A 27159-nucleotide genomic window follows, 5' to 3' on the forward strand; every position below is an offset into this window, starting at 1 on the left:
AAGATCCCGGCACAGGGCCAATAATGAATAATGGCGACGCTTGTCTTGTAACATTTAACCCTGGCAGCCTGAAATCGGAAACATATTTAGGGCACTGCACATGCCAGTTTCTGCACAGGCCTGATGGCGGAGCACACAGTCCAAGCAGAGAGTTTTCTGGCACAGTGGCCAAGCTGAGAGAGGACACAGAACCTGAACGTTTCAGAAGCCATGGTTTCCAGAAGAGCAGCAGTGTGAGCACACTGATACTTGAATATATACATTTGAAGACATTAGTAAGAAAGACCAATTAACCTTAAGGGCTAACTGATATTTTTTTTAATTGTAGACACCGGGCTTTACCAGAAGCAAAAGTTCACAGAGAAACGCTGTAATAAATAGCCTGATCCAAGCCCAGCAGCATCTTGGAGACCAGCAAGATTTCTGGAGTGGAAGCTTTCAAATCTTGTCCGTCTCTAAAGTGTACTGGACTTGAATCTAGCGGCTCTACTGAACACATGAAGCTGCCTTATCCTGAACCAGACCCTTGGTCCATCAAAGTCAGTATTGTCCACTCAGACCGGTGGCAGCTTTCCAGCGTCTCAGGCTGAGGTCTTTCACATCCCTTACTTGCCTAGACCCATTAACTGGAGATGCTGCCAGGGATTGAACCTGGGACCTTCTGCATGCCAAGCAGAGGCCCTACCACTGAGCCACGGCCCCTCCCCTGCAGACTAACATGGCTACAGGGGAGGCTCTGTGGTTCAGTGGTAGAGCTTCTGCTTGGCACGCAGATTAATGGTGAACTGGCAGCTCAATCAGGGGAAAGCAGACCGACAAGAAAGATACGCACACAGGGCTCCCCATGCAAAGCAACCCACCATTTAAATGAGATGGTCAGACTCCTATTTGCTTATTGTCTTGGTTCATTTAGCCACCAATTCAGTCTTCTCGTCACAGATCTGTTTACAGGGGGCACTCGCATAGAAACTACATAGTAAAAATCCCCCGTCATCTGCAGCCTCTCTTCCTCATTATTTTGAGCCTGTCAAACTCAGATTAAACATATAAAAACAAACATGAATCATCGGTAAATTGGCTCAGTAATTACGGGCAAATTAGGAGGAAAACCTGGCATGCTAACAGGCCATTTAAAGAGCACGGGACTCCTACCAAAGGAAAGCCTCTGGGTTCTTTCAACGCCCCTGCTAACAAAACTGAGGGAGGTGAAACCCCACAGGCCTGATCTGAAAAGCCCACGGGTGCAGTTACGGTCTCTGAGCAGCGTGACAGAGCCCAACTACGATGCCGTCAGCTAAGAAGCATGTTGGACAACACCCTTTGGCCTCACCGGTCACACCGAAAGTTACACCAGCAGTTGCCACCAACCGGCAATTCTGGAAACAGCTTCTGTCTTCCCAGAACGTGTGCGTCACATCCTTTCCAGGTCCCTGAAACCCAAGCCCTTTTCACGGTGCCGCAGCATCCTCACTGTCTTATTTTAATGAAAGCATGACATGCACTTTACACCTCAAAGGGTCACAGAAGAGAATTCCCTCTCACGATTCCTGCCCAGCAGCAGCAGCAGCAGCAGCAGAGAGAGAGAGAGACTGCCTCAGTTGCTCTAAGCAGAACCCTCTTTCCACAAGAAAGAATCTGTTACCGTCATCACAGTGCATCCTGAAAACACCTGAGATGGCTTCTGATGACTAAAATTGGGGAGGTTTTTTTTTTGAATTCATGTTTTCATACAGCAATGCAAAAATCAGAACTCTGACATGAAACAGAGACAGGAATAATACTCAGCTTGACCCAGTTGTCAAAAGCTCACAGGAGGCTAATTCAGGCTCCATATCGGATCCCCAGTTAAGGCGCTGATATCTGCTTAGCTTTGGGTATAGAAGTACACTGGCCACCCACCCCCACCCACCCCAAAGCCTAATTATTGGGGAGGGGGAGAGGTGATAAATTGTTCTGGAAAACGCCAGACTTTGGTAAAGAAACTTTGTTTCTTTCTGCCTAAGAAACAGTAGTTAAATAAGGAAGTGTTCACATTTAAACCTTAACAAGAATTACAGGCAACGTCTCAACCATTTCTCCTTTGATTCCAAACACCATTCCTTGCTTGCTCATGTAAAATAAGTGCAGAGGCATTTTTAAGTAGGCCAGAAGACTGGTGAAAGGACATTACACTGAACCTGTCCTGTTTAGAAGAAAAAGGCTAATAGATTCCTAAGTACATCTGAGATAGCCTGCCATAAAAGAAACCCTGATAGCAGACTGCTGAAGCAAAGTCTCCCTTTCCTTATCCAGTCAAAGTCACCTTCAAACCAGAGTGTGGCTCCTCTCAGTGCCACAGGTGTTTAAAGATATTTCAAGAAGGTTTTGGACAAATCTCTTACACAGAATATACTGGGTCCTTTTCCAGTTCAGAAAAAAGTGTGGTCTAGGCCTGCCTCATCTTGACAGCTAGCGCAGGCGCAGTTTTTTAACCAGGACAACCCTTGTTCAAGTTTCACCTCAAACAGGAAAGCTGACTCCCTTATCGGTAACATGGGAATAATAATATCGACTCCTTTAAAGATGACCCAAGAAAATGCATACGGTTTAAATGCTCAAAAGCATTAATACCACCCTTAAAACTGACATTTCTAATTATTTTTTATTACTGAAGCGTCATATGGTCACTGACACATACTCAATGCTTTGGATTGCTGAAACCAGTTTCATTTTCCTTCTTCTAGCCCTCAAAACTACTGTGTACAAGTAGATTAGCATGGATTTTCCCCACAAGATTACCGTGGGGTGGAGACTCAAAGAGTGGGTGGACAGTGTCCGACTAGTAAGCGTGCGGTCACGGAGGAGAGTCATACCAAGGACTGCCCAATTCATATCCTCTTCTTCTCCACAGCAAACAGAGAACCAAGGAAAGTGCCCCAAGTCAGTACACATCTTCCCTAGCCCTGAATGTTTGTGAACTAGACTCAAGAGTCACCCCCTACCCCAATGCTCCTAGGCCCCCACGTTTCTAGGTTTTGACACCCAGTCCATCGTTTCCGCCTGGAGTGAATTCTCTGAAACTGCCAATCAATTCAGCAGCCTCTCCATCAAGAGCTTAGTTCTCAAACTAAAGGCTGATCCCAGGAATCTGCTGTCCCACTATCCAGAGACCAACACACCGGTTTTATTTCCTCGCTAAACAGACCCCATCTTTGGGTCTGGAAGACCAAGAAGGGATCAGAGCCAGTGGCTACACCCACATCAAGCCCCAATACTCTGTGGTCAACCCTTCTGTCATAAATGTTTAGATTCAGCTGTGCCAACCACAGTAATCTACTGTAACAGTAAACACTGAACTTTCCGGAGGATGAAAAAATCTCCCACCCTGCTCTGGAGGTTCAGAGCAGGTCACAACATTGCCTAACCGCTTCTGCAATATCCTGGGTCGGTAGGCCTTCATTACCTCAATTTTACAGATGAGAACTTAAGACCAACAGCACCTGGAAACCAGCCCATCAGGTACGACTTCAACCCAGTTCTTCTGAATCCAAGCATCACACTCTCTGTTGACTTGAAAATCCAAAACGCTTTAAGGAGAACCCCCGCTGACAGCTGAGCAAAGCATCGTCCCAGGAAGTAGGAGGAGGACTTTGTTCCATTCCTACCCCTTCATTCCTTTGCAGCTCCAGGGGCTACAAAACACAAAGTGGAGCCCTCATACCTGGGTGCCTCGAGTAAGAAAGAACCCGTTCCAAGTCAACCGGATGAGTACAACCCTGAAGCAACCCCCACTTAAAAGGTCCTGGAGGACTTACCTATAAAATGTATACAATGTTTTACTGTTATGCACTCAAGCCAGTTTGTCAAATATAACAAATAACAGCATAAACATTTCAGCCAGCAACAAAGATGAAATAATGTTAACTGAACACTGATAAACACTACTAACTATATTGGAGTCCAGCAGCGCTTTAAGAGGCCCACAAGGGTATGAGCTTCTGAGAGTCTGACGAGGGGAGCTTTGACTCTCGAAAGCTTATGCCCTGAAAATCTTGCTGGTCTCTAAGATAGTACTGGACTCGAACCCAGCTCTTCCGCTGCAGGCCAACACGGCTACCCCCTGAAACAATTAACGATATGTTTTGAGATGGGTCAGTGTAAATTAAGAGATCTGTTGCTCATGTAATAAAGAACTCAACATAATGCAGGTTTGAAGAACTGCGTGGATTTTTTGGGGGGGGTCCTGTTTGGGGGCTTCCTAGAGGCACCTGGCTGGCCACTGGGTGAACATACTGCCGGACTTGATGGGCCTCGGTCTGATCCAGTGGGGCTTTTCTTGTGTTCTTATGGGAATCGTCACTAGCTGGCTGGTTTCAACGTAAGATTCCTGTATTGTTGGTTGCTGTCATCAAGTTTTAACGTATGACGATTGGGGCTTTGGCTCTTGAAGGCCCACGCCACGAAAACCTTGATGGTCTCCAAGATGCTCCTGGACTTGAACCTACTGGTTTCAATTGGTTTTCAACTGTTGATAGGGTTGCCAGGTCCCTCTTCGCCACCGGCGGGAGGTTTTTGGGGCGGAGCCTGCAAAAGGTGGGGTTTGGGGAGGGACTTCAATGCCATGGAGTCCAATGGCCGAAGCAGCCCTTTTCTCCAGGTGAAACTGATCTTTATCGGCTGGAGATCAGTTGTAATAGCAGGAGATCTCCAGCTATTTCCTGAAGGTTGGCAACCCTAACTGTCGATTGCGGCCAAGGGTTGCTTTGTTTTTTTAAAGCTCCTGAACGATCCTCTGCATTCTCTCGTTATCTACTGCAATTCATGATAATATTTGCACGGTTTTATCCCCTGCGCCTTGGGTCCTGAGGATGGAAGCAGCTTCCCCTAGACTCCAGGAGGAGCAATAACCCAATTAGCTCTTCCCCTCGGAGGGATATTCCTTTATTTATCTGGGGATCGATGCCCCTGGAAAGGGGTGGGGCTGCGTGGGGGGGGGGCGGGCAGAGACAAGCTTTCATCAATCAATCAATCAATCACGAAAGCGCATACCTTACCAGAAAATATTTTTGTTAGTCTTTAAGGTGCTAATGGACTCTTGCCCTTTTCTACAAAATCAATCAAGTTAGTTTTATTTCGATACCAAAACCAGCTCTGGATAAAAAAAATAATAAAAAAAAATCAAAGTTCGGTTAAAACAACAAAATAAAAACGATAAAAGCTGATGATTCTGGGAGGGTTTGGAGAGGAGAGGGCGGGGGGCTTCTGAGACAAGCCCATAGGGGCGGGGGGGGCCCCCGGCCCGGCCACCGTCCCCCATCAAGCCCCAGAGCGGGGGGGAGGGGGGAAGGAGAGAGCAGGGTCTCCATGGTAACGGGCCTTCACCCCCACACACACCAGCGACGCCCCCTTTCCCTCCGTCTCACCTGCCCACCGTCTGGTTGGCCAGCTGCCTCATGCGGTTGAACTGCTTCTTCATGGCGGCGGCGGTCGGGGCCTCCCTCCTTCCCTCCTTCCTTCCTTCCTTCCCTCCTCGCTGCTGTCGTCCCTGCGCGGCCGCGGTGGCGGCGGCGGCGGCGACTCTTCCCCTCAGTCCAGTCAGTCGCTCCCCTACCCGGCCTCCCGCCCCCCACCGGAAGCCGCCGCGGCCACTTCCGGCTGTCCCCAAGCGCGTCCTGCCCCGCCGGCCGCGCCCCTGCGGGTCACGTGACGCGAGGGCGGGAAAGGGGGAAAGCCCGCCCCTTGCATCCGGGCACTCGCCGGAAGGAACGACGCTGCGCCCGACAGTTTCCGGGCGTTTGACACATGGACGCACGTGCAGCTGCCTTCTGCTGAACCAGACCCCGGAGGGTCCATCCGAGTCAGTGTGGTCTGCTCAGACCGGCAGCGGCTCTCCAGGGTCTCAGGCAGAAAAGGTCTTTCACATCACCTCTTTGCCTAGTAGTTGTGAATTTCCTAGATTGCACAGCGGGTTGGACTAGATGACCCTGGTGGTCCCTTCCAACTCTATGATTCTATGACCGTCCCTTTGGAGATGCCACTGGGGATTGAACCTGGGACCTTTTGCGTGCCACTGATAGATCGGAAACATAGAAAATCATTTTCATGTCCTCCCCAGAAGGGGGAAACCTTAAAGCAGAAGCTGGACGGCCATCTGTCAGCAATGCTGATTCTGTGACCTTAGGCAGATGATGAGAGGGGGCGTGCATCTTGGCCATTTTCTGGGCATGGAGTAGGGGGTCACTGGGTGTGTGTGGAGGGGAGGTAGTTGTGAATTTCCTGCATTGTGCAGGGGGTTGGACTAGATGACCCTGGTGGTCCCTTCCAACTCTATGATTCCATGATTCTAACGGAGCAAACTACAACTCCCAGATCTCCCAGCGCCTTCCGTCGCTCGTCACGTGGGCCGTGCAGCCGTCAAAACAAACGCCGGCGTTTGCCCGCCTGGGCACGCAAGGGGGCAGCGCTTTCCCAACAAGAAGCTGCCAGCGCCGGCCTCCGCTGCCGCATCTCACCGCTCATTGGGCGCAGGCCGTAGCCGACACAGCTACGGGCCAATAGGAACAGTGGCTCGTCACAAGCACCGGGGATAAACCCGCCGCCCAATGAGAGCGGCTGCGGCCCGGGCCAATGGGAGCGCGCGTTGTTGGCGGGTTGGGAAGCGGCTTTCCTGAGGGGCGTCATGGGCGGCCGGCGCGTCCCTCCCCGTCCCCGCTGACCCCCGGCCCGCCCGGCCATGGCCTCCACCTCCCGCGAGCCGCGGGACACCGACGTCTGCGACGAGGCCGTGAGGGGGACCTGCGACGACGCCTCCCTCTGCAAGCGGTGAGGGCGGGAGGGGGGCGGGGCAGGCGGTAGACTGCCTCTGGACCGGGAGGCTCCGCTTTAGAGCCCTACAGTTGGAAAGGGGACCACCAGGGGTCATCTAGTCCAACCCCCTGTCCTCTTGGGCCCTGTTTATAGCTTTGGCTATGGCACAGTTGCATGGGTGGGGAACCCCTTCCAACCTGACCTTTCCCGTATTTAAGCATCATGGAGCTGGAAGGGACCACCAGGGGTCATGTAGTCCAACCCCCTGCACAATGCAGGAAATTCACAACTACCCCCCCAACCACACACACACCCCAGTGACCCCTACTGCATGCCCAGAGGATGGCCAAGGTGCCCTCCCTCTCATCTGCCTGAGGTCATAGAATCAGCATTGCTGACAGATGGCCATCTAGCCTCTTCTTAAAAACCTCTAGGGAAGGAGAGCCCACCACCTCCCGAGGAAGCCTGTTCCACTGAGGAACCGCTCTAACTGTTAGGAAATTCTTCCTATAATGTCTAGACGGAAACTCTTTTGATTTAATGTCAACCCGTTGGTTCTGGTCTGACCTTGTGGGGCAACATGTAGCCGACAGCCGTTCATGGATCCCACGCAACAGTGCCGAAGGCCCCTCAGTAGCCACGCTGCTTAGAGGGAGCAGCCTCCATGCCTCTGATAGTTGGGGGGAAAGGCCGTGGCTCAGTGGAGAAACTTCTGCTCTGCATGGAGAAAGTCCCAGGTTCGATTCCTGGCATCCCCAGCTTAAAATGTGTTGGGTAGTTGGTTAAGTGAGACTGTTCTTGGCTTGAGAGTCACTGACGGTCAGAGTAGGCAGTACTGACCTTGATGGAGCCATGGGCTGACTCAGTATAAGGCCGCTTGGGATACGTCATGGCTCAGTGGCTGAACCTCTTCTTGGCATGCAGAGGTTCAATCCCTAGTGGCATCTCCAGTTAAAGGAACCAGGCAAGTAGGTGATGTGAAAGACTTTTCTCTGCCTGAGACCCTGGAGAGCTGCTGCCAGTCTGACTAGACAATACTGACTTCGATGGACCGAGGGTCTGATTCAGTATAAGGCAGCTTCATGTGTTCACTTTACATGTCTCCTTCAAGTCCTATTACATAGCTTATTAGGTGTCTCATCCTGTTTGATTGCATAGTCTTATTCTGTGCCTTATGTCTAAGGAGGAAAATGGAATATAAATAATGTCAATAAAATGAATAAAAACACAATCTGGTGCTTAGAGGTAGACTGCCTCTACTCCTGGATGTTCCATTCCAATTAATGATGGTTAATAACTGTCTTGTGCAACAAGTTGTACCAGAGAGTGAGATAGTGAAGGCTCAGTGGCTGCTGCAGGGGTGAGTTATTAGCTATTATGAATCAGAAAAGAATCTCCAGGTTCAGAAGCAGCTGAATGTCTCTTTCTGTGTTCTTTTCTGTGTTTTAGTTGCCTGCAACCTTCCTGGAGCCCAGTCAGAGAGCAGGACCCAAAACTATTCAAAATAAAATTGTCTCCCGGTTCGCCACTTCCTTGCTAGTTGCCCATGAAGTTATTATCCAGAAGTGAACCGTTTGGAATCAGTGTCGCTTTGTGCATTTGGTTGGGGAAGGAGAGTAATGTGTTGGAGAAGGGATGCAAAGTGTGTAGATGTAAAATATAGGGAAAGGGCTCTGTCCGGCAGGAGGTGTCCATACTGGGGGAATTGGACGGTGTGTGTGTAAGTTGTATGGGCGAGGCTTTTCCAGAGGAAGAGGAATTGTGTGTGGTTGTACATAGGGGTGTATTATGGGTTTTAGAAGTTGGTGTGTATGTACACCTGAGGTCCAACGGAAGTGATCTGACACCTGACAAAGGGACACTGTGCCAGAACTGTGAAGAAGACTAATAGGTGGGAGAATGGCTGTCCAAAGGTGTATGTAAAAAAAGGAAGGGAGCAGGCTGTTCCCCAAAAAGCCTGTCTGCTGAAGCATGTAGTGTCCAAGGTCTCTATGTGTGCGTGGGGGGGTGGGGATCAGAAGGGCTTGATCACGTTGAGTCTGTGAAGACGGGATATGTGAATGTACCTGAGCAAGTTGGGCTGCGGCTCAGTAGTAGAACACCTGCTTTGCATGCAGAAGGTGCCAGGTTCAATCCCCAGCATCTCCAGCTAAAAGACTCATGGCATAGGTGGCGTGATAGACTTCTGTCTGAGACTCTGCCAGCCAAAGTGGACAAGACTGACCTTCTGCTCTCTCGGTATAAGCAACTTAGTGTGTTCTTGTGAGCCTGACCTGATTTCCTCCTGTTCCTTGCATGAAAAGAGTGGCTATGCCTTGCACCCCTCAGTTTCCCTCAGGATTTTGGGATGCTCTCCCAGCATCCGTGTGCAGAACAGTTGCTTGGGTGCGTTATGCTAAGTTTTTTGTTGTTGAGGAGTACAGAGAGGAGGAATTCCATTTTGCTAATAGCCTCACTCTCTGTCTCCATCAGGTACGCTGTAAGCATCGGCTACTGGAAAGATCCGTACATTGAGTATTTTGTGAGACAACCGAAAGAGAGGAAGGCGCCTGAAATCAGCCGAGGTAAGTTGGGGATCCGAGGCTGTGGTTTTGCCAGCCTGGGTCTCCCTGGAGAAAAAGGTCTGTCACAAAGAACGGAAGTACATGTCTCTGCATTGCTGGTATTATCTGATTGTTTTTAATCTGTTAGGGTACTATGCCCGGGTCCAGGGCGTCGGTCAACTGCTGATGGCTTTCTTAAAGAAGACGGAATGCAACTGCCAAATTATAAACCTTGGTGCTGGCCTGGACACCTTGTTCTGGAAGCTGAAGGTGAGGCTGCTCATGGGGATGACCCCTTGGAGAGCAAGTGCTGAGGAGTGTGGCTTCAGGGTGCCCTCTGATGGTTGCTGCATGAATGTCTGTGTTCCTTGGCTTTTATGGATGTTTTAGAGCGGCCAGGGGGGTGACCAGGGCTGTCTCCTGTGGGATTCTGGAATGCTCCAGGTGCTTATCAGTGGGAAACTCAGGAATGAAAGAGGGGAGTTCCCCCCAAAATGGCTTGCATTCCTGCTCCCTTTTCTCCCCCTTTGCGTGGTGGGAGGGAGATTGGAGGTGTGCTCAGATCATGGGCAGGTGGATGTCAGGCCTGAGCAGGCATGATCTGCCCCCTGTGCGGACAGATTGTGCCCTCTGGCACTCGCCCTGGGTGCCTCTGCCTAGTGCGCATATGGGTTCCCCCAGCAGATGCCAGTGTTGGAAGGGTTTCCAGGAAGTAAAAAGGTTATAAATCTGTGACAGAGAGCAAAGCACAGGGAACAGGGGCTGCCCCCCCTCCCGCTATGGGCTCATAGGCTGAAAATCTGGATTTTATTTTTATTCTCAGGATGAGAATATGCTTCCCAAAAAGTATTTTGAAGTTGACTTCCCATCTATAGCAGCAAGGAAAATCCACAACATCAAGTAAGTTCCTAGATGGGCTTTTGGGCTCCAACATCACCAAGGCTCAGTTTTACACATGGAGGGAAATGCAAACATGACCTCCTCAGACTACATGTAGGGGGCGGGCTTAGCTTTGAATTTTCCTTTCTGCAAAAAGTTCCTTGCAGTTGGAAAACCTGTACCGCGGAGAGAGCACTTCTGCCCCCTCTCTTGGCTTGCTGTTTTTCTGTCGTCAGGGAGTTTTTAATCTAGGGGAGCATTCTAAAGCATCCTCTTTCATGATTCTGCACCTTCAGTCTGAAGCAGCGTAGCCCGTTCGGCCATCTGCACCCCTCATTTCCCTGCATGTGTGAACAGGCATCAAATCAACGCGGTTCTGTTCTTTTTGAGAAGTGGGCATTTGAGTAAATCTGGTCTCATCGCAGTTAATAATCCCCAGTAGTCACATCATTTTGTGGGTTAGCTGCTGCATAGTGGGTAGACGGTAGGCTAAAATAGAGGCAGGAAAAGATGAAACACTGACTTTGTGAATATCGATGAAGGGGTAAGGTGGCATGACCAATGGGCAGGTCAAAATTACCAGCGTAGAGTGGTGGTTTGGAGCAGTGGAGTCTGATCTGGAGAACCGGGTTCAATTCCCCACTCCTACACACATGAAGCCAGCTGGGTGATTTTGGGCTAGTCTCAGCTCTCTCAGCCCCACCTGCCTCACAGGGGAGGGGAAGGGAAGGGGATTGTAAGCCGGTTTGATTCTTTAAGTGGTAGAGAAAGTCGGCATCTAAAAACCAACTCTTCTTCTGCCTGTGTGCACCTGTCTCTTCTCCCTGCCCCAAACAGACCAGGAGGACACACTCACATTCCCCCCAGAGTTTTTTTGGGGGGAGTTGCTTTTTCTTAGCAGCTCTTGCTCCCTTCTTAGTTTGCTCAGGACTGTTTCTGGAGTCGGGCCTCTCTGCAGCTGTGGGCAGGTGCAACTTTCCGGCCTTTGTGTATCTCATGAGATGGGAGGGTGGAGGTTCCAGAAGATGGCTGGCTGACTCTTTTCTCTCTCTCTCTCTCTCTCCTGCAGATCAAAACCTCCCCTGTCAAAACCAATTATGGAAAGCCATTCAGGGGAGTCTCTCCTAATAGGTGAGTCACTTTAAAAGCCCATCAGTACAGCAAGGTGGCATTTCCAAATCCGCCTCCTCGCTCCCTCTTGCTTCGTGGGCACGTTGTTAATCTCTCAAGTAACATACCAGAGAGGGAAGAGGGGATCTTAAACTTGTCCTTGGCTTTTCACCACCCTGTATCGTCTTCCTCCTTTTCTCTCCAAAATGTGCTGCTGCTCTTTTGATCGGGGGTGTTAGCGTTCTGCCAGGACATCCTTCTCCCCTTTGTGTTCGTCTTACAGCTATAATGGTTTCCTGGCGGCTTTTCTGTGCAGCTGGTGCTTAGAAAGGGTGGTCGCTGTGTGCAAATCAGCATGCCAGCATGGCAGCCGTTGCCTTCCTCCATGCCCGGTAATGGCACCCGCTTTTATCTGCACGCTCCGTTGGAGTCAGCACAATAGACTGGCAGCGCCCTCCGTTCTGCTTGTCAGTTGCTGAGGCCGGCTCCCGTGTGGTTTCATCTGGTTGGTGCCTGTGTGGCTTTCTAGTTGCTGGCCAACAGCAGACTCCCCCTTCCTCTCTTACCCACGCCAGGTGAGCTTGAGGCTAACATCTAAAAAGGGACCATTGATAAATTTCAGGCTGTGGATCGGAGGAGTTTTCTGCTTCAGGTCTGGAACAGTTTCTGTTGAATACCTGAGAGAGCAAAGAGTCTTTCCAGTCTTGGGGGTGGGGAAGCTGGGTACATTCAGAGGGCCATATTACGATTTTGAATTTGGCCAAATAACATGGTGACCCTGCAGCTGTGAGGTGCATTCCGTCACCTCCTGGGATTTCCCTGGCTTTCCTCCAATCTCTTCCAATTCTGGTTTGCTGTGAAGTTTTGGGAAAGAGCACAGAAAAGCCCGGGCTGTGTGAGGGGGAAGGTTCAGGTTTTTGGGGTCCCACCTGCATAGTGGCTGTTTTCCCAGCTAGCCCCACTGGTGTCATTTCCTCCCACAGTTACCAGGGAGGGGGGGGCTTTTGTTTTTGTTTTAATTGCCAATTGAATATTATTATATCATTATGATGCTACAATAATCTGTCTTAATTTTCTTCAAAAAAGAGAAGTCTTTAGTCTCTTTTGTTGCAGATAACAGCGTATCTGCACAACCAAAGGGGAAAAGATATTTAAACAAAAGAAAGCTGGGATTTCAGAGAACCATATGCATAGATTGTTATAATGATATTAAATTGGTGATAGGGAAAACCTGGGGGGAAACCCTGGTGGCACAGAGGGAAAATGGCTGGGGGACCAGGGCAGGGAAAGTACGGGGAAACTCCATAGCCACTGTGCTGTATCAGCAGCATCAGCAATGGGGAACCACACAAGCTTGTCCCTGCATGGAAAACACCCAAGACTGCTGAAGATGTGGTGTTCCAAATCCTCAAGGAGGCAGAAGAGTCTTTATTCTAGCTCCCAAACGGGTGCTTGTGACCATTCCCCTGGAAACTCCTGCCCTCGTCTTCTACAACTTCCCTTGACAGCAAAAAAACAACAACTTGACAGCAAGAAATCTTTCATCAGCTCCGGGCCAGGACCCAAGCGCTCGTCCCAGCTCAGAGCCATGCTGGAGCTCCCCGCAGCCCCTCATTAAGCTCCCTAGGAACTCTGCCCTTCCCGGTTTGGGCGTGCAGAGTGCTGCTGTTCCCACCTGCACCCCCGCCCTCTTTTCCGGAGGCAGCAGCTGCTCCGGCCAGCATTCCTCTTCGTTTTTGCAGTTGGGCACCTGCACGGGTTCCACGTGTGCTCCTTGGAGTCCTCAACAATGTTCCCCCGAGTCTGCCTCATGGCGCTTTTATGTAGAAGCGTTGTTAATGAATAGGCCGCTTTCCCCTGATGGGCAGGATGAGGCTGTTGCCTGTCAGCTGAAGATGGCTTTCCTCTCTTCCTTAGTCTCTTTCCCCGTCCATCGGCCGCCTCTGGATCACTGGGTGTCTTGGGCACGTGTGGCCTGGGTTGTCTGTTGGCTTGGTTCCTTCTCTGATGCAGGCCTTGTTTTGGACCATCCCTCCCTCCCTCTGTGCCGGAGGAACCCAGTGGCTTGCTTTCTTTCCAATCCCAGGGCAATGGTTTTCCTATCCTTCATTGTCCCAAAGACAGTCCACACAGTCCAGGAAAAAAAATTTTTTTTTTAAAGTATATCTGTTCTTCGGTGTTTCCCCGGTATCTTTTTCTGGCAAGCAGTTCCTTCCTTTCTTGTAAAATCTCCTTGTTTGCTCACTGTTAAAAGGCAGATTTGAACTTTCAGCTTTGCTTTGTCAGGGATTCCTTTGGGGTGTGCCCCCCCCCCACACACACAGAGCTGCAGAACCCTCTTTCCTTGAACAACTGACCCAAACCGGAATATCTTCTGGCAGAGTGGTTGAATTGCTTGTTTATTTGTGATGCTGGTTGATTTTTAATGTGCCCTGACCTGGGTTTCCTGGGCTTGCCTGATCTCCTCTGATCTTGGAAGCTCCCAGGGTCGTGAGGTGGAGGCAGGCAATAGCAGACCACCTCTGAACATCTCTTGCCTTGAAAACCCTCTGGGGTCTCAACAAATACTCAGTGTATTTATTGTGTGTTTCTGTGTGTTTGCATATGTTCCCATGCATGTACATGAATGTGCACACATGCTGTTAAGCTACTAACTGAGACCAAATTAAATATTTGAAAAAAAGCTAACTTTTTGGCTGTGGAATAAGGGCCAATATTGTGTAAAACTATCTGTTTAGTTAGGGTAGGAAAATCTCAGGTGCCTGAAAATGCAGACTTTGAGGGTGTTCCTTGAAAGATGGCTGAGCTGCCCACAGGCCAGAAAAGTCCTCGTCTGCCTTTAAGGCGCAGCAGTTTGGACTTGAGCTGTTCTCTTTCAGAAATGAGGGGATTTGTTTAGTTCAGCCCTTTAGTTAGGTTTACTAGGTAACTCGTCCACAGCAGGTTTGCTGACTGGCTTGTCCGAACACACCTGCCTTAATCATTTGTGGCCTAAAAGAGGGAAGAGAAACCATTGGTGAAGTTCTCTGCCTGGTCACCTCAGTGCGATTCTGCCTTTTGCCAAAGCAAGCGGGAATTTTCCTGAGCCAGATTTAATTGCTGATACTTCTGCAGACGCTCACAGTCTGGACTCCAGCCGATACGCCATAATCGCTGCGGATCTTCGAGAATTGCCAAAACTGGAGGAGAACCTGAGGAAATGCAACATGGACCCCCAGTAAGGCGTTGTTCAAAGGCTTGTGGGAACCGTTCTGTCATGGGAATGTCTGGGGAAGTATAGTCTGTGTGTGTGTGTGTGTGTGTGTTTAAAAAAACAATTGTTTTGCTTAACACGGGTCAGATGCGAAGAGCGGAAGTTATGCTTCTCAAGCTGCACTGAAATGTTGCTCCAGTACTGGGCAGAGCCTTTTCTTCATTCCACAGACTTGGTTTGGGGCTTAGGAAGGGTGGCTGCCACTGTTCACGTAGCTGCTCCTGCTTGCCCCTGGTGTGGAGCATGGGAGCGAGCCAGCAAGCGAGGCTTCTTGCATTTCCTGCAGGCGTTTGAAAACGGATCCTCAGCATGGTGCTTGGGGGCGCCATGTCACCCGCTGTCACTTTTCCTGGTGCCCGCCAAGTGTTTTTAGACAGTGGGCGGGGCCAGGTGGAGTTTTTGCCCAGAAAAGCTTCTGATTGGTTATTGGAGCTTTGATTGGCAGTGCAGATTTTTAAAAATGTTGCTTCACCCCTCTTATTCCTCCCGCCCTCCCCCTTTTATAAAGCTTGCCAACTCTCCTGATGGCGGAATGCGTCCTGATCTACATGACCCCAGAGCATTCTTCGGGCCTGCTCAGGTGGGCCTCCAGCACCTTCCTGGCCACCATGTTCATAAATTATGAGCAGGTAAGAAGGGGTGGGTGGGCTCCACACATTAGATGGGTGGTGGGGAGTGAGACTGCCCTGGGGGGCTCTCCCAGCCACGACCACAAGCGCTTTGATGGGCAGCTGCTTGCAGCGTGGGCTTCTTGCGGTGTGATTGCCAAGCGCGGCTTGCCGCTTCGCAGGAGCAGTTGGAGGTGGGGAGTGCCTTTTTTCTCCCCTCCACAATACAACAATGGGGAGCGAGCTGGGGTTAATTTTCCTCGAAGAAGAATGGCTGCGGCGTCCGAGGTGGCCGAACACAAGGAAATGGCATTGTGCGCGGTCTTATGTAACTTCATGAAATGTTAATCAGCTGGCACTTAGGCGGCGTTGGAAGCTATAATGGATCAAAAGTGGCCTGAGTTGAAAGGCAGTCCGTGTGCAGAGAGGGGGAGAGGGCTGGACTCGGGGGGAGGGCAGGAAGAGGGGGCGGGAAGGCCGACCTTTGTGTGGCTTGTTCCGTGCGCTTCTGTGCTGCTCTCTCAGCCGAGTTCCTGGGGCGGTACACGGTTTGAAACTGTTAAAACAATGATTGTCAATAAAACCTCGCTCAATAAATGCCATAAATCAGCCACGTAACGCTGCAAGCGGCAGCAAAATAGTGATTTAAGGAGATGGCAGAGAGAGTCAGTTGTGAAAAGAGAGGGTCAGCTGAGTGTTTTTTTTAATTGGCGGAAGGCTGAGTAAAAAACACTTGAGTCAGCACCAAAAGATCGTTAACTTTGGCACAAGGTGGGTAGTTCCCCAGGGAGCAGAATCCACCCACAAGGAGCCACAGCGGCAGTGAAGGGCTGGCCCCTTATAGGCACTTGCCTCTGAGAGGGAGGGGGTGCCCGTGGCTCAGTGGCAGAGCATCTGCTTGGCACACAGAAGGTCCCAAGTTTAATCCCCGGCATCTCCAGTTGAAAGGACCAGGCAGGAGGTGGCTTGAAAGACCTCTGCTGGGGAATCTGGAGAGCCACTTCCCATCTGAGTAGACAATACTGACCTTGATGGACCCAGGGCCTGATTCAGCAGAAGGCAGCTTCATGTTTTGTTCATGAGCCGAGTCCTTCTGGTCAGGAGGGCTCATGTAGGCGTTGAGATCGTAAGAATGTTTAGGTCTTTAATGGTCAATGCCAACCCCTTGGGACAGTGCCTGGGAACAAATCAGAAGCTGAGAGATCTGTGAGCACCGGCAAGATGGGTCCATCACAGGGCATCTCTGTTTGCAGCCCGTCTGCTGTATTTTGGACTAGCTGCAGGCGTCTTCAGGCTCTAAAAGGCTGCACCCACCTACAAGACACTGCAATCATAATGGTCTGGATGTCACTAAGGTGTAGGATCGCTGTGCATCAAAGGTCATTCGGGGGCCCCCCATCTCTCTTAAACTTCAGGCAGAAGAAGAAACCCAATCGTCCCCTGTCTGTGCGACCACAGAAGCCAAGTTCAGCCATGGGAAGACGCTAGTATAGTGTCATAGAGTTGGAAAGGGCCACCAGGGTCATCTAGTCCAACCCCCTGCACAATGCAGGAAATTTACAACTACCTCCCCCCGCACACACACCCAGTGACCCCATGCCCAGAAGATGGCCAAGGTGCCCTCCCTCTCATAGCAAAGGGAAAACCAGTGTCCGTTCAGCTGCTGATTTTTGCCTCTGCTGCGTAAGAAAAGAACCAAAGACCGTTTCCTTCCCGACTGTTGGAAATCCTGTTGCCTGTTGGTATTCAGGTGCGCAGACACGGAACATCTGGAGTACCTGCTTTGTGTGCAGGCGGTCCCAGACCCAGTCCAGGGTTTCTCCAGTTAAAAATGTTCCTGGGGAGCCTGGTTGGTGTAGGTGGCGGCAGGATTGGTTGGTAGCCTGAGGGGAGTGGGTGAGGTGATGCTCAAAACCGCCCTTGTGTTTCTGTAGTCATGAGGGGCAAACCCCTGGTGGCTTTATAAGAAGTTGGCATACAAGGGGAGAATTTCAGAATGCTCTCGGCTCTAGACTAGATCACAAAACTGCCCAAAGGCGCAGGATACTCGGGACCCCATGTGAGGGAAGACATTGTGTGGGGAGTCAGAGAAGGAAAGGTTTCTGGGTCTTGGCTGATTCCTGAGACGAAGAGAAACGCACCCCAGAGAGGACGGGGCAGAGGCCTGCGTGTCGGTTTCGTGACCTGTGTAAGAAGTGAAGGAGAGACTCTGGGCGTCTGCTCAGATGAGGCAAAAGTGGTGCTTTCCTCCAGCGACTCACGTGTCTTGCCTAGGTGAACATGGATGATCGCTTTGGCCAGATCATGATTGAGAACTTACAGAGCCGGCAGTGTAACCTGGTTGGCGTGGAGGACTGCAGGACTCTGGAGAGCCAGGTGAGCTTGCATTGATCGGTGTCCAAATGGGCGATGGATTTCCTTGGAGGGCTGACGTCCACACCTGGCTGTGTCCCTTTAGGCCTCTGTCCTGTGTTCCTTCCAAGCACACTGCCAGGGACTCTTGGATTCATGATCTTCCCGCCTCCCCCCCGCCCCACAAGGGATAGCTTTTACCAAATCCTAATGGAATGCTGTGGCACATCTTAGCCTGGGGTAACTGGAGCCCCTCTCCTCTCCCTGCCCTCTTTTTTGACTGTGCCCCCCCTCCACTTTGATTGACAGAGAGCGCGGTTCCTGGCCAACGGCTGGGAAATGGCCAGTGCCATGGACATGATGAAAGTCTACAGCTGTTTGCCACCAGATGATGTCAAGAGGTAAAGCCCTTCCTCCTCCTGGGATGCTCAAGGAGAACACCTGCAGGCTGCCTGGCCAAAGCCCCTCCCTTTGAACATCTGGCCGTCTCCATGGTTGCGTGTCATCTCCCATGGCTAGTTACTGCCTGTGAGCTGGTTGCTGCATAGGGGATAGAGAGGCCCGCGTTCGAATCCCCACTTGTACCATGAAAGCTTGCTGGGTGGCCTTGGGCCCAGCACAAGCTCGCAGCACAAGTTGGCCTACCTCACAGTGTTGTTGTTGTGAGAGTGGCATGGTAGAAGGGAGAGCAATATTCTACACTGCTTCAGGTCCCACCAGGGGAGAAAAGCAGGCTATAAATAAACAAATGCCAAGAATGTAGGCGCAAGGCAGGGAGTCCCTGTGAGGCATGGAGCGCCGGCGCTCCTGGGCAGTCCCCTGAAGGCCCTCGGGGGCTAGGCCTGCCTTGGGATGGTAGCTTTTCCTCTCCTGTCACAGGAAGATAAATCCTTCTCTTTATTTCCTTGGTATCCTTCCCATCCTCAGACATTCACAAGGTTCCAATGTCACCCCGGTTGCCTCCTCACGAGTAGGGCTGGCCGGCTCCTGCCCCCCCCCCTCGGTGAGTGGAGATGGCCCTGTCCCCTGAGTAGGAGAGAGGTGTGACCCCTCCGTCCCTCTTGGCAGGATTGAGGCCCTGGAGTTCCTGGACGAGAAGGAGCTGCTGGAGCAGCTGATGCAGCACTATTGCCTCTGCTGGGCTACCAAGGACGCCTGCGGTCTAGGTAAGCCCCTCGCTCGCCCTCGGAAGGGCCCCCCCGCCTGGCTCCCCACTGGAAAGGCGAGGGCGGGGACTCACTGGCTTCTGCTTTTTCTTGCCAACCGCCTTGATTTTCCCACCATGTAATTCCCCCCTCCCCTTTAGTTTCTTTCGCACCCGAGTCACGCACAGGCCTGCCCTCCTTCGTGTGATGCGAAGAGCTCGAGCTCGTGGGGAGGGATCAGGCCGGCAGTTCTTTGGCGCCTCTGAGCTGTCCCTCGTGTGAGCGGGGCAGCCAGGCCCAAAGAGACGGTAGTCAGTGCTGGGCAGATCCATGGCTCTCCCCCATGGCTGCCCCCCTTTCCTCCTCCTCCTCCTGCACCACAGTGGGGCTGGACCAAGCCCTGCCCAGACCGCTGCTGCTGCAAAGATAGTAGGGGCCATCTTGCGGGGTCCTTGGCCTCCGCTCCCTTGCTCAGTTTGGGAAGGACATTGTGCCGCTCCTTTCCTGTCGAGCCCAGTTAGCTCGAGTGCTTTCTGCGCTGAACCGGGGGCCTCCTTGGCCTCTTGGCTGCTCAACTGAGCCGGCCCCCTTGCCCCACTGGAATGAAATGGAAACAAAGGGCTTTGCGGAGGTGCTGGAGGGTGGGCCCGGAGTCGACGCACACACCCCTCGGGTGGCCACTTCCCTCTCCCCTCGCTTCCCGCAGTGAGCTCTGTCCTGTGAGCAGAGATGCCACATCCACTTCTGGGCGCCACCCTCCCGGGTTAGTTCTCTTGCGCTGAAACGGAGCTGCTCGTGCCGAAGCGAGGCATACTGAGGGGGCTCCCTCCTCTCTTCCCTTGGCTGGTGCTGGAAGACAAACGCAGAGCTTTCCCCAGAAGTGTTGTCCATTGTTTGGCTGAGCCGTCCTTCTGTCATATGAAGGTCCGGCAGCAGCCCACCCTGTGGCCTTTACATGTTCTTCTTGTTTGTCAGGGCTGGGGAGAGAGGGGGCGTGGATGCCTCCTCTGCTCTCCCTGGTGAGAGGCTAGAGTTCTCTGTGTGCCTTTCCTAGTTTGGGGGCAGAGGCCTGCGTCCTCAGTGGGTGTTCTGGTGCCCCGTGACCTGGCGGCCTGGCTGGTTGTGGGGAGACCTGGCCGGAGCCCAACCAAGCCTCCCTCCGTTCTCTTTTTCTCTTCTCCCGACAGGTCTGGCAAACATAGGGCTGTAGCGCATTCACTCCAGTGGAGCTCAAGGCCAGCCTTCTGCCCGCTCCCCGGGGGGCTCCGCATGCGTCAGCTACAGCCAGTTCCTCCCCTCTAGCACGTGGGCAAGAGAACAGTGGTGTGCGAGCAGGGGAGGCGCCCCCCCCTCCCCACAGTCTTGCAACCTTTGGAATAAAGGATCTTCTTTTGTGAACAGCCGAGCTCACACGAGAGTCTCTTTCTCCCTTTCCAAGGGACCTGGTTCCTGGAGCAGTCAGGAATGTTCACCATCTGCTTCTCGTGCCGGTTGGCACCAGACTGTCTTGTCTTGGCCCCCTCTCTGTCCCCCCTGGCGGAGTGGCCCTGGGGCGGGGCGGGAGGCCCCGACCGCTCCATTTGTGTCTGGGAGGCTCTTTTCACGTGGCTGTCTTGTGGAGTGCTTGCACCCCGTATTCTTCCACCCCTTGGTAAGGTTTTTGGACCTGTGGTGTGAGCCCTGTGGTGTGAGCTCTGCTCTCGGCCAGTCGTGGCTCCTCCTTTGCCCCAGGCTGAATCGAAATGCACTTGTGACTTTCCGACTGCCAGGGTGAATAAATGGTGGATCTTGGTGATTTTTGTGTCCGGCTTCCTTTCTTGCGGGCTCCGCTGGTCATTGGGCTGGCAAGAGGCGGGAGCTGTCCTTCAAAGGCTCTTCTACGCAGCCCCCCTTCTCTGAGAAGCAAGCAGCTTCACAGCTCCTGATGAATGGAAATTGGAGCAGGCCCCAGTGGCTGAGAAGTAGCTGGCCAGAGGCCCCGGTGCGCTTCAGGAGGCCTGCTTTTGGTGCCCTGCCTCTTCCACCCCTGTTCTGTTTGCCCGTCTGCCCGATGCAGAGGAGCACCAGCCTGGTGCCGTGATTCCAGTGGCAGACAAGGTTCTGGGGGACCCCCGTTCAAATCTTCGCTCTGCTGCGGAAGATTTGGGTGACCTTGGCTAGTCACACTCACTTGGCCTTGCCCGCCTCACAGGGTTGTCGATGTGAGGATAAAACGGAACAGAGGAGAGCAACATAAGCCCCTTTGGATTCCCATTGGGGCAAAAGGCAGAGTACGAATGAGGTGAATAAACCTGATGTACAGAGGCGACGAAGGGGGCTGGGTTTTTGCAAAAAGGGCCCCTCTGGCGGGAGGCTGCCATGGACATCGGGTGTTCCAATCTCCTTTCTGTAGCCAAAGGTTGCGGGGGATGAGAAGCCAGGGGGCAGGAGGAGAGGTTTGGCACCTCAGTTTTATGGATGGAAAATACACTTGAAAGAGCGCTGGGAGGAGTCAAGTTGCTCCTCATGCACAGGCTGGCACTAGCAGGTTGCAGCCATGTCCCATCTTGAGACGCCCGAGCCAGGATTTGGGTCCTCTGCTCTTTGGAGGCCAGCGTGTGCCGGCCCCCCCCCCCTGCACACGCACACACCCCTGCTCTCTCTTTCATTGTCTCGAGCTGAGAATTCAGCAGGGAGTTGGTGTCTCCCTGTCGCCGCTGTGTTTGTGTTTTTTTAAGAGCTGTTTTGCCAAGGGTTAGCGCACTGATAAACCCTCTTTTTTTATTTGGACAGCGCGGCTGCCAAATTCTTTGGGCTTTTATCAGCACTGGCGTTTGGGTCACGGATGCCGCGTTGAGCTGGCTGCCGGCTCGTGAATCGCCTTCCCTCGGCTGGCATCCGAAGGTTGCAAACTTCCCAGGGGGCCCTCGCCTGCTCGAGGAGGCTCCTGTTCTGGCATCCTATCATTAAGTAGGAGAGGCTGAGAGGCCTGGAATGTGCAGCTGAAGGCTCCGAGAGTTCAGATGTGCTTGAAACGTGCCAAGGGCGAGCGGAGCGGGAACGAAGCTCCAAGGCCACCCTGATGGGTGTATCCCCAAGAGGCTCAGCTGAGACAACAATGGGCTGAATTGGCCACAAGCAGCCGGATCCTCAGGGCATTGCAGGGCCTGTGGTTGGCAGCTGCTTTTAGAAGGCTTAGGCAGGAAAGGATCCAACTCGCCGCCTGCTGCTGAAGATGCCGGGGATTGAAGCGAGGGTCTGCCAATGAGCTATCATGAACACGTACATGAACACACATGAAGCTGCCTTCTACTGAATCAGACCCACAGTCCATCAGTCAGGATTGTCTACTCAGACCGGCAGCGGCTCTCCAGGGTCTCAGGCAGAGAGAGGTCTTTCACATCACCTACCTGCCTGGTCCCTTTAACTGGAGATGCCAGGGATTGAACCTGGGAGCTTCTGCATGTCGAGCAGATGCTCTACCACTGAGCCACAGCCCCTCCCATCTCACAGATACTGGGGCCGAGCTCTTTCTTTAGCTCAGATGCAACCTGCCTAAAGCTTGAATCCTATCCCAAATCCTCACCTGTGCCACTAGGGAAGGAGGTGACCCAAATGTGTGTGGAGATGTCTATGTCTCCTGATTTTGTGTGTGTGTGTGTGTGTGCAAAGCCCTATCCCCACTTCCTTGTTTGTAGCTGAATTACCCCGGAGAAACTGGAGGGCTTCTTGGATTTCCAAAGCTCAAGGGTGGTTAGGGCCTGACGCGAAGCAGCTCCCCCAGAGTCGGCATTGCTCCTTTTGACCTCTGGAGATTCTGAGGCAGCACCAGGCAGAAGCCCAAATGTTGGTTGCCATGACGAAGCACGGCAGCCCTCGGTACTGGCTGCGCTGCCGGCTTCCGGACAGCCTGTTGCAAATGCATCCTGACAGCTTTTGCCGAGAGCCCCCCTTGCTGCTCAGCTGGGGGGACCCCGCGGGATAATTCTGCCGCGTCCTTCCCTGCCTGCATCCGCAGCCGGGGAGGACCTTTCAAGGAGAACAGAGCTGTCCTTTCTGCAGCTTCCTTTGCCAGGCTGCACAATAGCTTTCCGGAAGCCTGGAGACTCTAGCTGTTGTTGCTGGGTGTTCGGAGCATCTCGCCTCCGAGCTTCCTCAAGTCAGCGATTCTCCCACCCCCAAACTCTGCTGCTAAGAGGCAGCTTGCAAGTCACAGCGATCCCTGTTCCTTATACATCTCGTGTTGCCTTGTTTTCTCTGGGAGCCCCCGTACTTCTCGGGTACTAAAATAGCTGTGCTGCGCAAAGCTCTGCCTCTCGTAAGCCAGGCATTACATAATTCCTGGAAAGGGAGAGATGGCTGGAGCTCCAGGAGAGCAGCGGCTGCCCTGGTGAGCCCCGTCAGCTGGCACCGTGCGATCCTTCCCCGCCACTGCAGTCCCGGTGGCAGAGCTGCCACTTCGGCAAAGGCATCTTTGCCAGTTAGCCACAAAACTGGGCCAGCCGCCTCTCGCAGGCTGGGAAAGTTGTGCAGATAAAAGGGAGCGGAGTTTGAGAAGATCTCTTGGATGCCTCAGCTGGGCTGGTCCAAAAGAGGCAGGCAAGAACATCAGAAAAGCCCTGCTGGCTCAGACCCAGGCCCATCAAGGTCAGCAGTCTGTTCCCACAGCAGCCAACCAGGTGCCTCTGGGAAGCCCACAAACAAGGCAAATGGCAAACAAAGGGGCAAATGGGGTGTTCGTGTGCCACTGAAAATGATGCCCTTTTGCCCCCGGGGTGGGCATGTCCCTTTGAAACCAGGGGGAGCTTTATAGGACCAAATCTGGGCTCCCTGGGGTCCCCGTTCTCTCCTGGAGCTCCTCCTCCATGAAATGAACTTTACGAAATGCTAGACTCGAGTCCAGGATGCACCTTAAGAGGCCCAGCACAATGTTTGGAGCATCGGTTTTTGGGAGTCAAAGCTCCTTTCGTCCGGTGGAAGGTTTGGCTCTCGAATACCTTATACCCCGAAAGTTTTGTTGGTCTCTAAAGTGCTTACTGGATGCTAATTGAGCTGTTCTATGGCAGACCGGCACGGCTACCTGCTGGAACTGGCTTCACAAAATGTGGGGCAGGTGCAGTCACAGCTTGCGCTGATTTGCCCCTGCCAAACAGGTGGCTTTTCCTATTGGTGCCCCGCGGCAATCTGAGCTCCCTTGAAACCCCATTTCTGGAGGCCTTTTCTCGGGGAGAACTGGTCCTCCGTGTTGTCCTGGGGTCAATCGTCAGTCTCTATCAAAATTCTCTTGGAAATTTCCACCTCTATTTTAGTAGCTCTATAAAAATCAATGGGTTTCAAAATAACATCTGTAAATTTTCATAGGCGCCGTATAAAACCTGCATAACTGCTACCAGCAATTTCTGAGCGTTCCCTCTCGGCAACAGTTGTGTAACCTTTGGATTGCTGGTCCCAGACCAGCCAATAACTGTACCTGAGATCGCCGTGCCTGAAGATAAGGGGATGTCAGGCGAGTTTCTTGAGCATTCTTTATTGCCTCTTAAAGTGCAGCTCTTTTAAGGGAAATATGTCAGCTATTATGCTGGTGTCAGAGTTTGGAATTTAGAAATGGGCTTGGAAAACGGTTGCGCAACAAAGCCACACGGCTGCAGCCGTCAGTGCACAATTCCTCCCTCTCTCTCTGGCTTAAGGTGGGTGCATTTTCCTGTAGACCTCTGCCAAGCAACCCCCATGCTGAGTAGAAAGGTCTGGGGAGCGTTTGAGCCTAGGGGCGCATGCTGAACTCAGGAGGGGTGCCACAAATCCTGTTGGGACTCTTCGATTACCTCTGTATGGGCCCAGCCACAACCCACCCATCCTGCTATCCATGTTTTCATAACATCCAGGGTAGGGGGCTGCAGTGTGTTCTGTGGGGTAGGGGAGCCGTTTTTTAAAGGAGTCCTGCAACCTCCATGTGCAAGCGTGTTTAATACATCCCTCCGTTTTCAGCCAGGGAGAAATTGGGAGCTACCTCTGGGAGCCGAAAGCAATAAAACCGGAATCAAAATGGGGTGACTTAACGTGCCCTCCCTAGCATCACAATAATCAAGAAAGCAGCAGCAATTAAAATACCATATAATAGCACCGTTAAGAAGTCGAGATGACCAGAGATAAACCATCGAAGCCCAAGCATCGGTCTAATTAAAGCCAAGCAATTAAAAGGCCAATGAGAGGCGTGAGAGACATTAAGAAACCAACAGAGGAATGAGTGCAATCAGATTAAGAAGAAAGGAAGAGGAAGGCGCTTAAAGCATCTCCAGGAGGAAGCCGGGGAAGTGGAAACGTGACAAGCCTCAGCCCCTATGTGGCCTGGGAGTGCCCCTCACATCTTTGGGGCTGCCCCCAGCGAGGGTAGGTCGTGATTGGCCAGCCCGCCTTGCCAGGGCTGAAAGCTGCCAGCTGTATCTCCATTGGGGCTGAAGGTTGGAATTCCCTCGGGGCTGGCAGGCAGCCTGGCTTGCTTTGCCTTCCAGGGCCCTGGTTGATTTTCCAGCTTCTGCCACAAATCTTCTGTCACCTTCTGGAAATCTTAGCTGGACCCCTGGACTGTGGGGTCGGGCCTTGCGTAGAAGTGAGCCTCAGGAATCGCTCCTGCTTCCCTCAAAGTGGCACTGAGTCCCACTTGCTAAAAAGCAAGTGGGGCTTTTATGGCAGGGCCTTTGGAATGGCATCTCTGTTTCCTTTGTGTATGAGAGAGAGCTGTGTTAATGAAGGGGCTATGGCTCAGTGAAAGAGCCTCTGCTTAGCACGCAAAAGGTCTCAGATTCAATCCCCAGCATCTCCAGTTAAAGGAACCAGGCAAGTAGGTGATGTGAAAGATCTCCGCTGCGACCCTGGAGAGCCGCTGCCAGTCTGAATAGTCAATACTGACCTTTATGGACTGAGGGTCTGATTCAGTATAAGGCAGCTTCATGTGTCTCTGTCAGTTTTTGAAATGGTGGTTTTTATTGTCCCCCTCCCCCAAATTAACACATGAAGCTGTGGCCCTTTGGAGCCTGTCAGCAGTTCCCAGCGTATAACCTGTGCAAACGTCCAACAATTGTCTTCCTGTGTTCGGTTTGGCAGCTCATATTGAGGCCCGCCGAGAGAGAAATGAGCAGCCGCCAGAGACCTTGGAAGCTCCCCTCAGCTCCTCGTTCCACATAATGATGCTGAAGTCCAATCTGCTCTCCCACCCCTGGGGGGGAAGCTGTCAAGGAACAGGGAGGTGCACCTGGAGCCCCGTTCCCAAGAGGGCCCCCTCCAGGCAGAGCCCTCATTAAGCTCTCCCCGGGAGCAGGTGTCTGGTCCGGTGCTTGGCCGGGGCCCACTCTCAGTGCCGGGGCAGAGAAGCCGACGGGCTTGGATCCTGCCTCCAGCCGCTTTCCCGAGGTTTCCGTCCAGGTATGACTTTTTTCGGAGACCAGGTAAAAGGGTTGCAAGGGGTTGGAGACGGCACCCCGTGCAAACAGGGATTGGGTGGGCAGGAAGGGAGGGGAGGTGCTGTGGCTCAGTGGTAGAGCCTCTGCTTGGCATGCAGAAGGGTCCCAGGTTCAATCCCCGGCATCTCCAGTTAAAGGGACCAGGCAAGGAGGTGATGTGAAAGACCTCAGCCTGAGACCCTGGAGAGCTGCTGCCGGTCTGAGTAGATAACCCTGACTTTGATGGACCAAAGGTCTGATTCGGTATAAGGCAGCTTCATGTGTTCATGTGTGTTGTGTGCAAGGGTGGTTGGAGAGCAGGTTGGTCAGAAGCAGAGAAGAAGGCAGCCTCCACGAGGGAGTCCGGCAGGAGAAAGAGGGGACGCTTGCTGGGAGGAAGAAGGTAAGGGCAAGCAACTCAGAGGGAGGAGGAGGCCAGGCCCCTCGGCATGTCAGGTATCATCCGGGTTCTCCCTGCAGGGCCAGCCGTGTTCTTCCCTCTGCCATGGCTGAGCCGGGGTGGGGGGCGGGGCTGGTTGGTGGGCTGCTGCCTGGGATTCTGCTCCCCAGCAGTGCCTCTAACATCAGAGCGATAGACAGAAATCAGCCTCTGATGCTTTTTACTACAGGGTAAGGTCCCCCCCCCCAATCCTCCTTCTTTGTGGGCTGTGGAGAAGCCTCCCCTGCTGGCTCCCCTGCCTCAATCTTGCAACCCTGCCTGGCGCTCATGGCAGTCTGAGCAAGGCCGCATCTTTATTCACACAGTGTCAACGGCACCCCTGGCTGTCCTTGGGCAGCAGAGCGGGTCGGGCAGCTGCTGGCTTCTCATGCCCTCCCGCCAATCCCTCCGGAAGGAGAGGATATCTTATCAAAGCCATATTGATGAGAGGTGCCACCTCAGAAGTCCCGGGCGGTCGATTTCCTGGACACACCTGCTGCAGCTGAGCGGTTCAGGGTTGAGATGGGAACCCTGTACTCTGGGGAAGGAAGAGGGGAAGCAAATGCACTGGGGCGAGGGGAGAAGGAATCCCAAAGAGGGGCGTGCAGCTGCCTCTCTCTGGGAGTGTT

At 52.6% G+C, this 27159-nt stretch overlaps 2 protein-coding genes across 2 annotated transcripts in view; one reads left to right on the forward strand and one right to left on the reverse strand.

Moving 5' to 3' along the window:
• Window positions 1-5467, reverse strand: part of ARHGAP17 (Rho GTPase activating protein 17) — a 41813-nt gene extending 36346 nt beyond the window's left edge. Inside the window, exon 1 of the mRNA XM_056866346.1 lies at window positions 5403-5467. Coding sequence (XP_056722324.1) covers window positions 5403-5455 — 53 coding nt within the window. The 5' untranslated portion in view covers window positions 5456-5467. The remainder of the gene's footprint in view (window positions 1-5402) is intronic.
• Window positions 5468-6712: 1245 nt separating this feature from the next.
• Window positions 6713-19886, forward strand: LCMT1 (leucine carboxyl methyltransferase 1). The gene is made up of 11 exons (XM_056866353.1): window positions 6713-6801; window positions 9259-9350; window positions 9478-9599; window positions 10153-10229; window positions 11278-11339; window positions 14433-14535; window positions 15080-15200; window positions 17454-17555; window positions 17841-17932; window positions 18600-18697; window positions 19864-19886. The coding sequence occupies exons 1-11, from the start codon at window positions 6713-6715 to the stop codon at window positions 19884-19886; spliced, it is 981 nt and encodes a 326-aa protein (XP_056722331.1).
• Window positions 19887-27159: the final 7273 nt, after the last annotated feature.

Source organism: Euleptes europaea, chromosome 21, assembly GCF_029931775.1.
Source record: "Euleptes europaea isolate rEulEur1 chromosome 21, rEulEur1.hap1, whole genome shotgun sequence".
Taxonomy (NCBI): Eukaryota; Metazoa; Chordata; class Lepidosauria; order Squamata; family Sphaerodactylidae; genus Euleptes; species Euleptes europaea.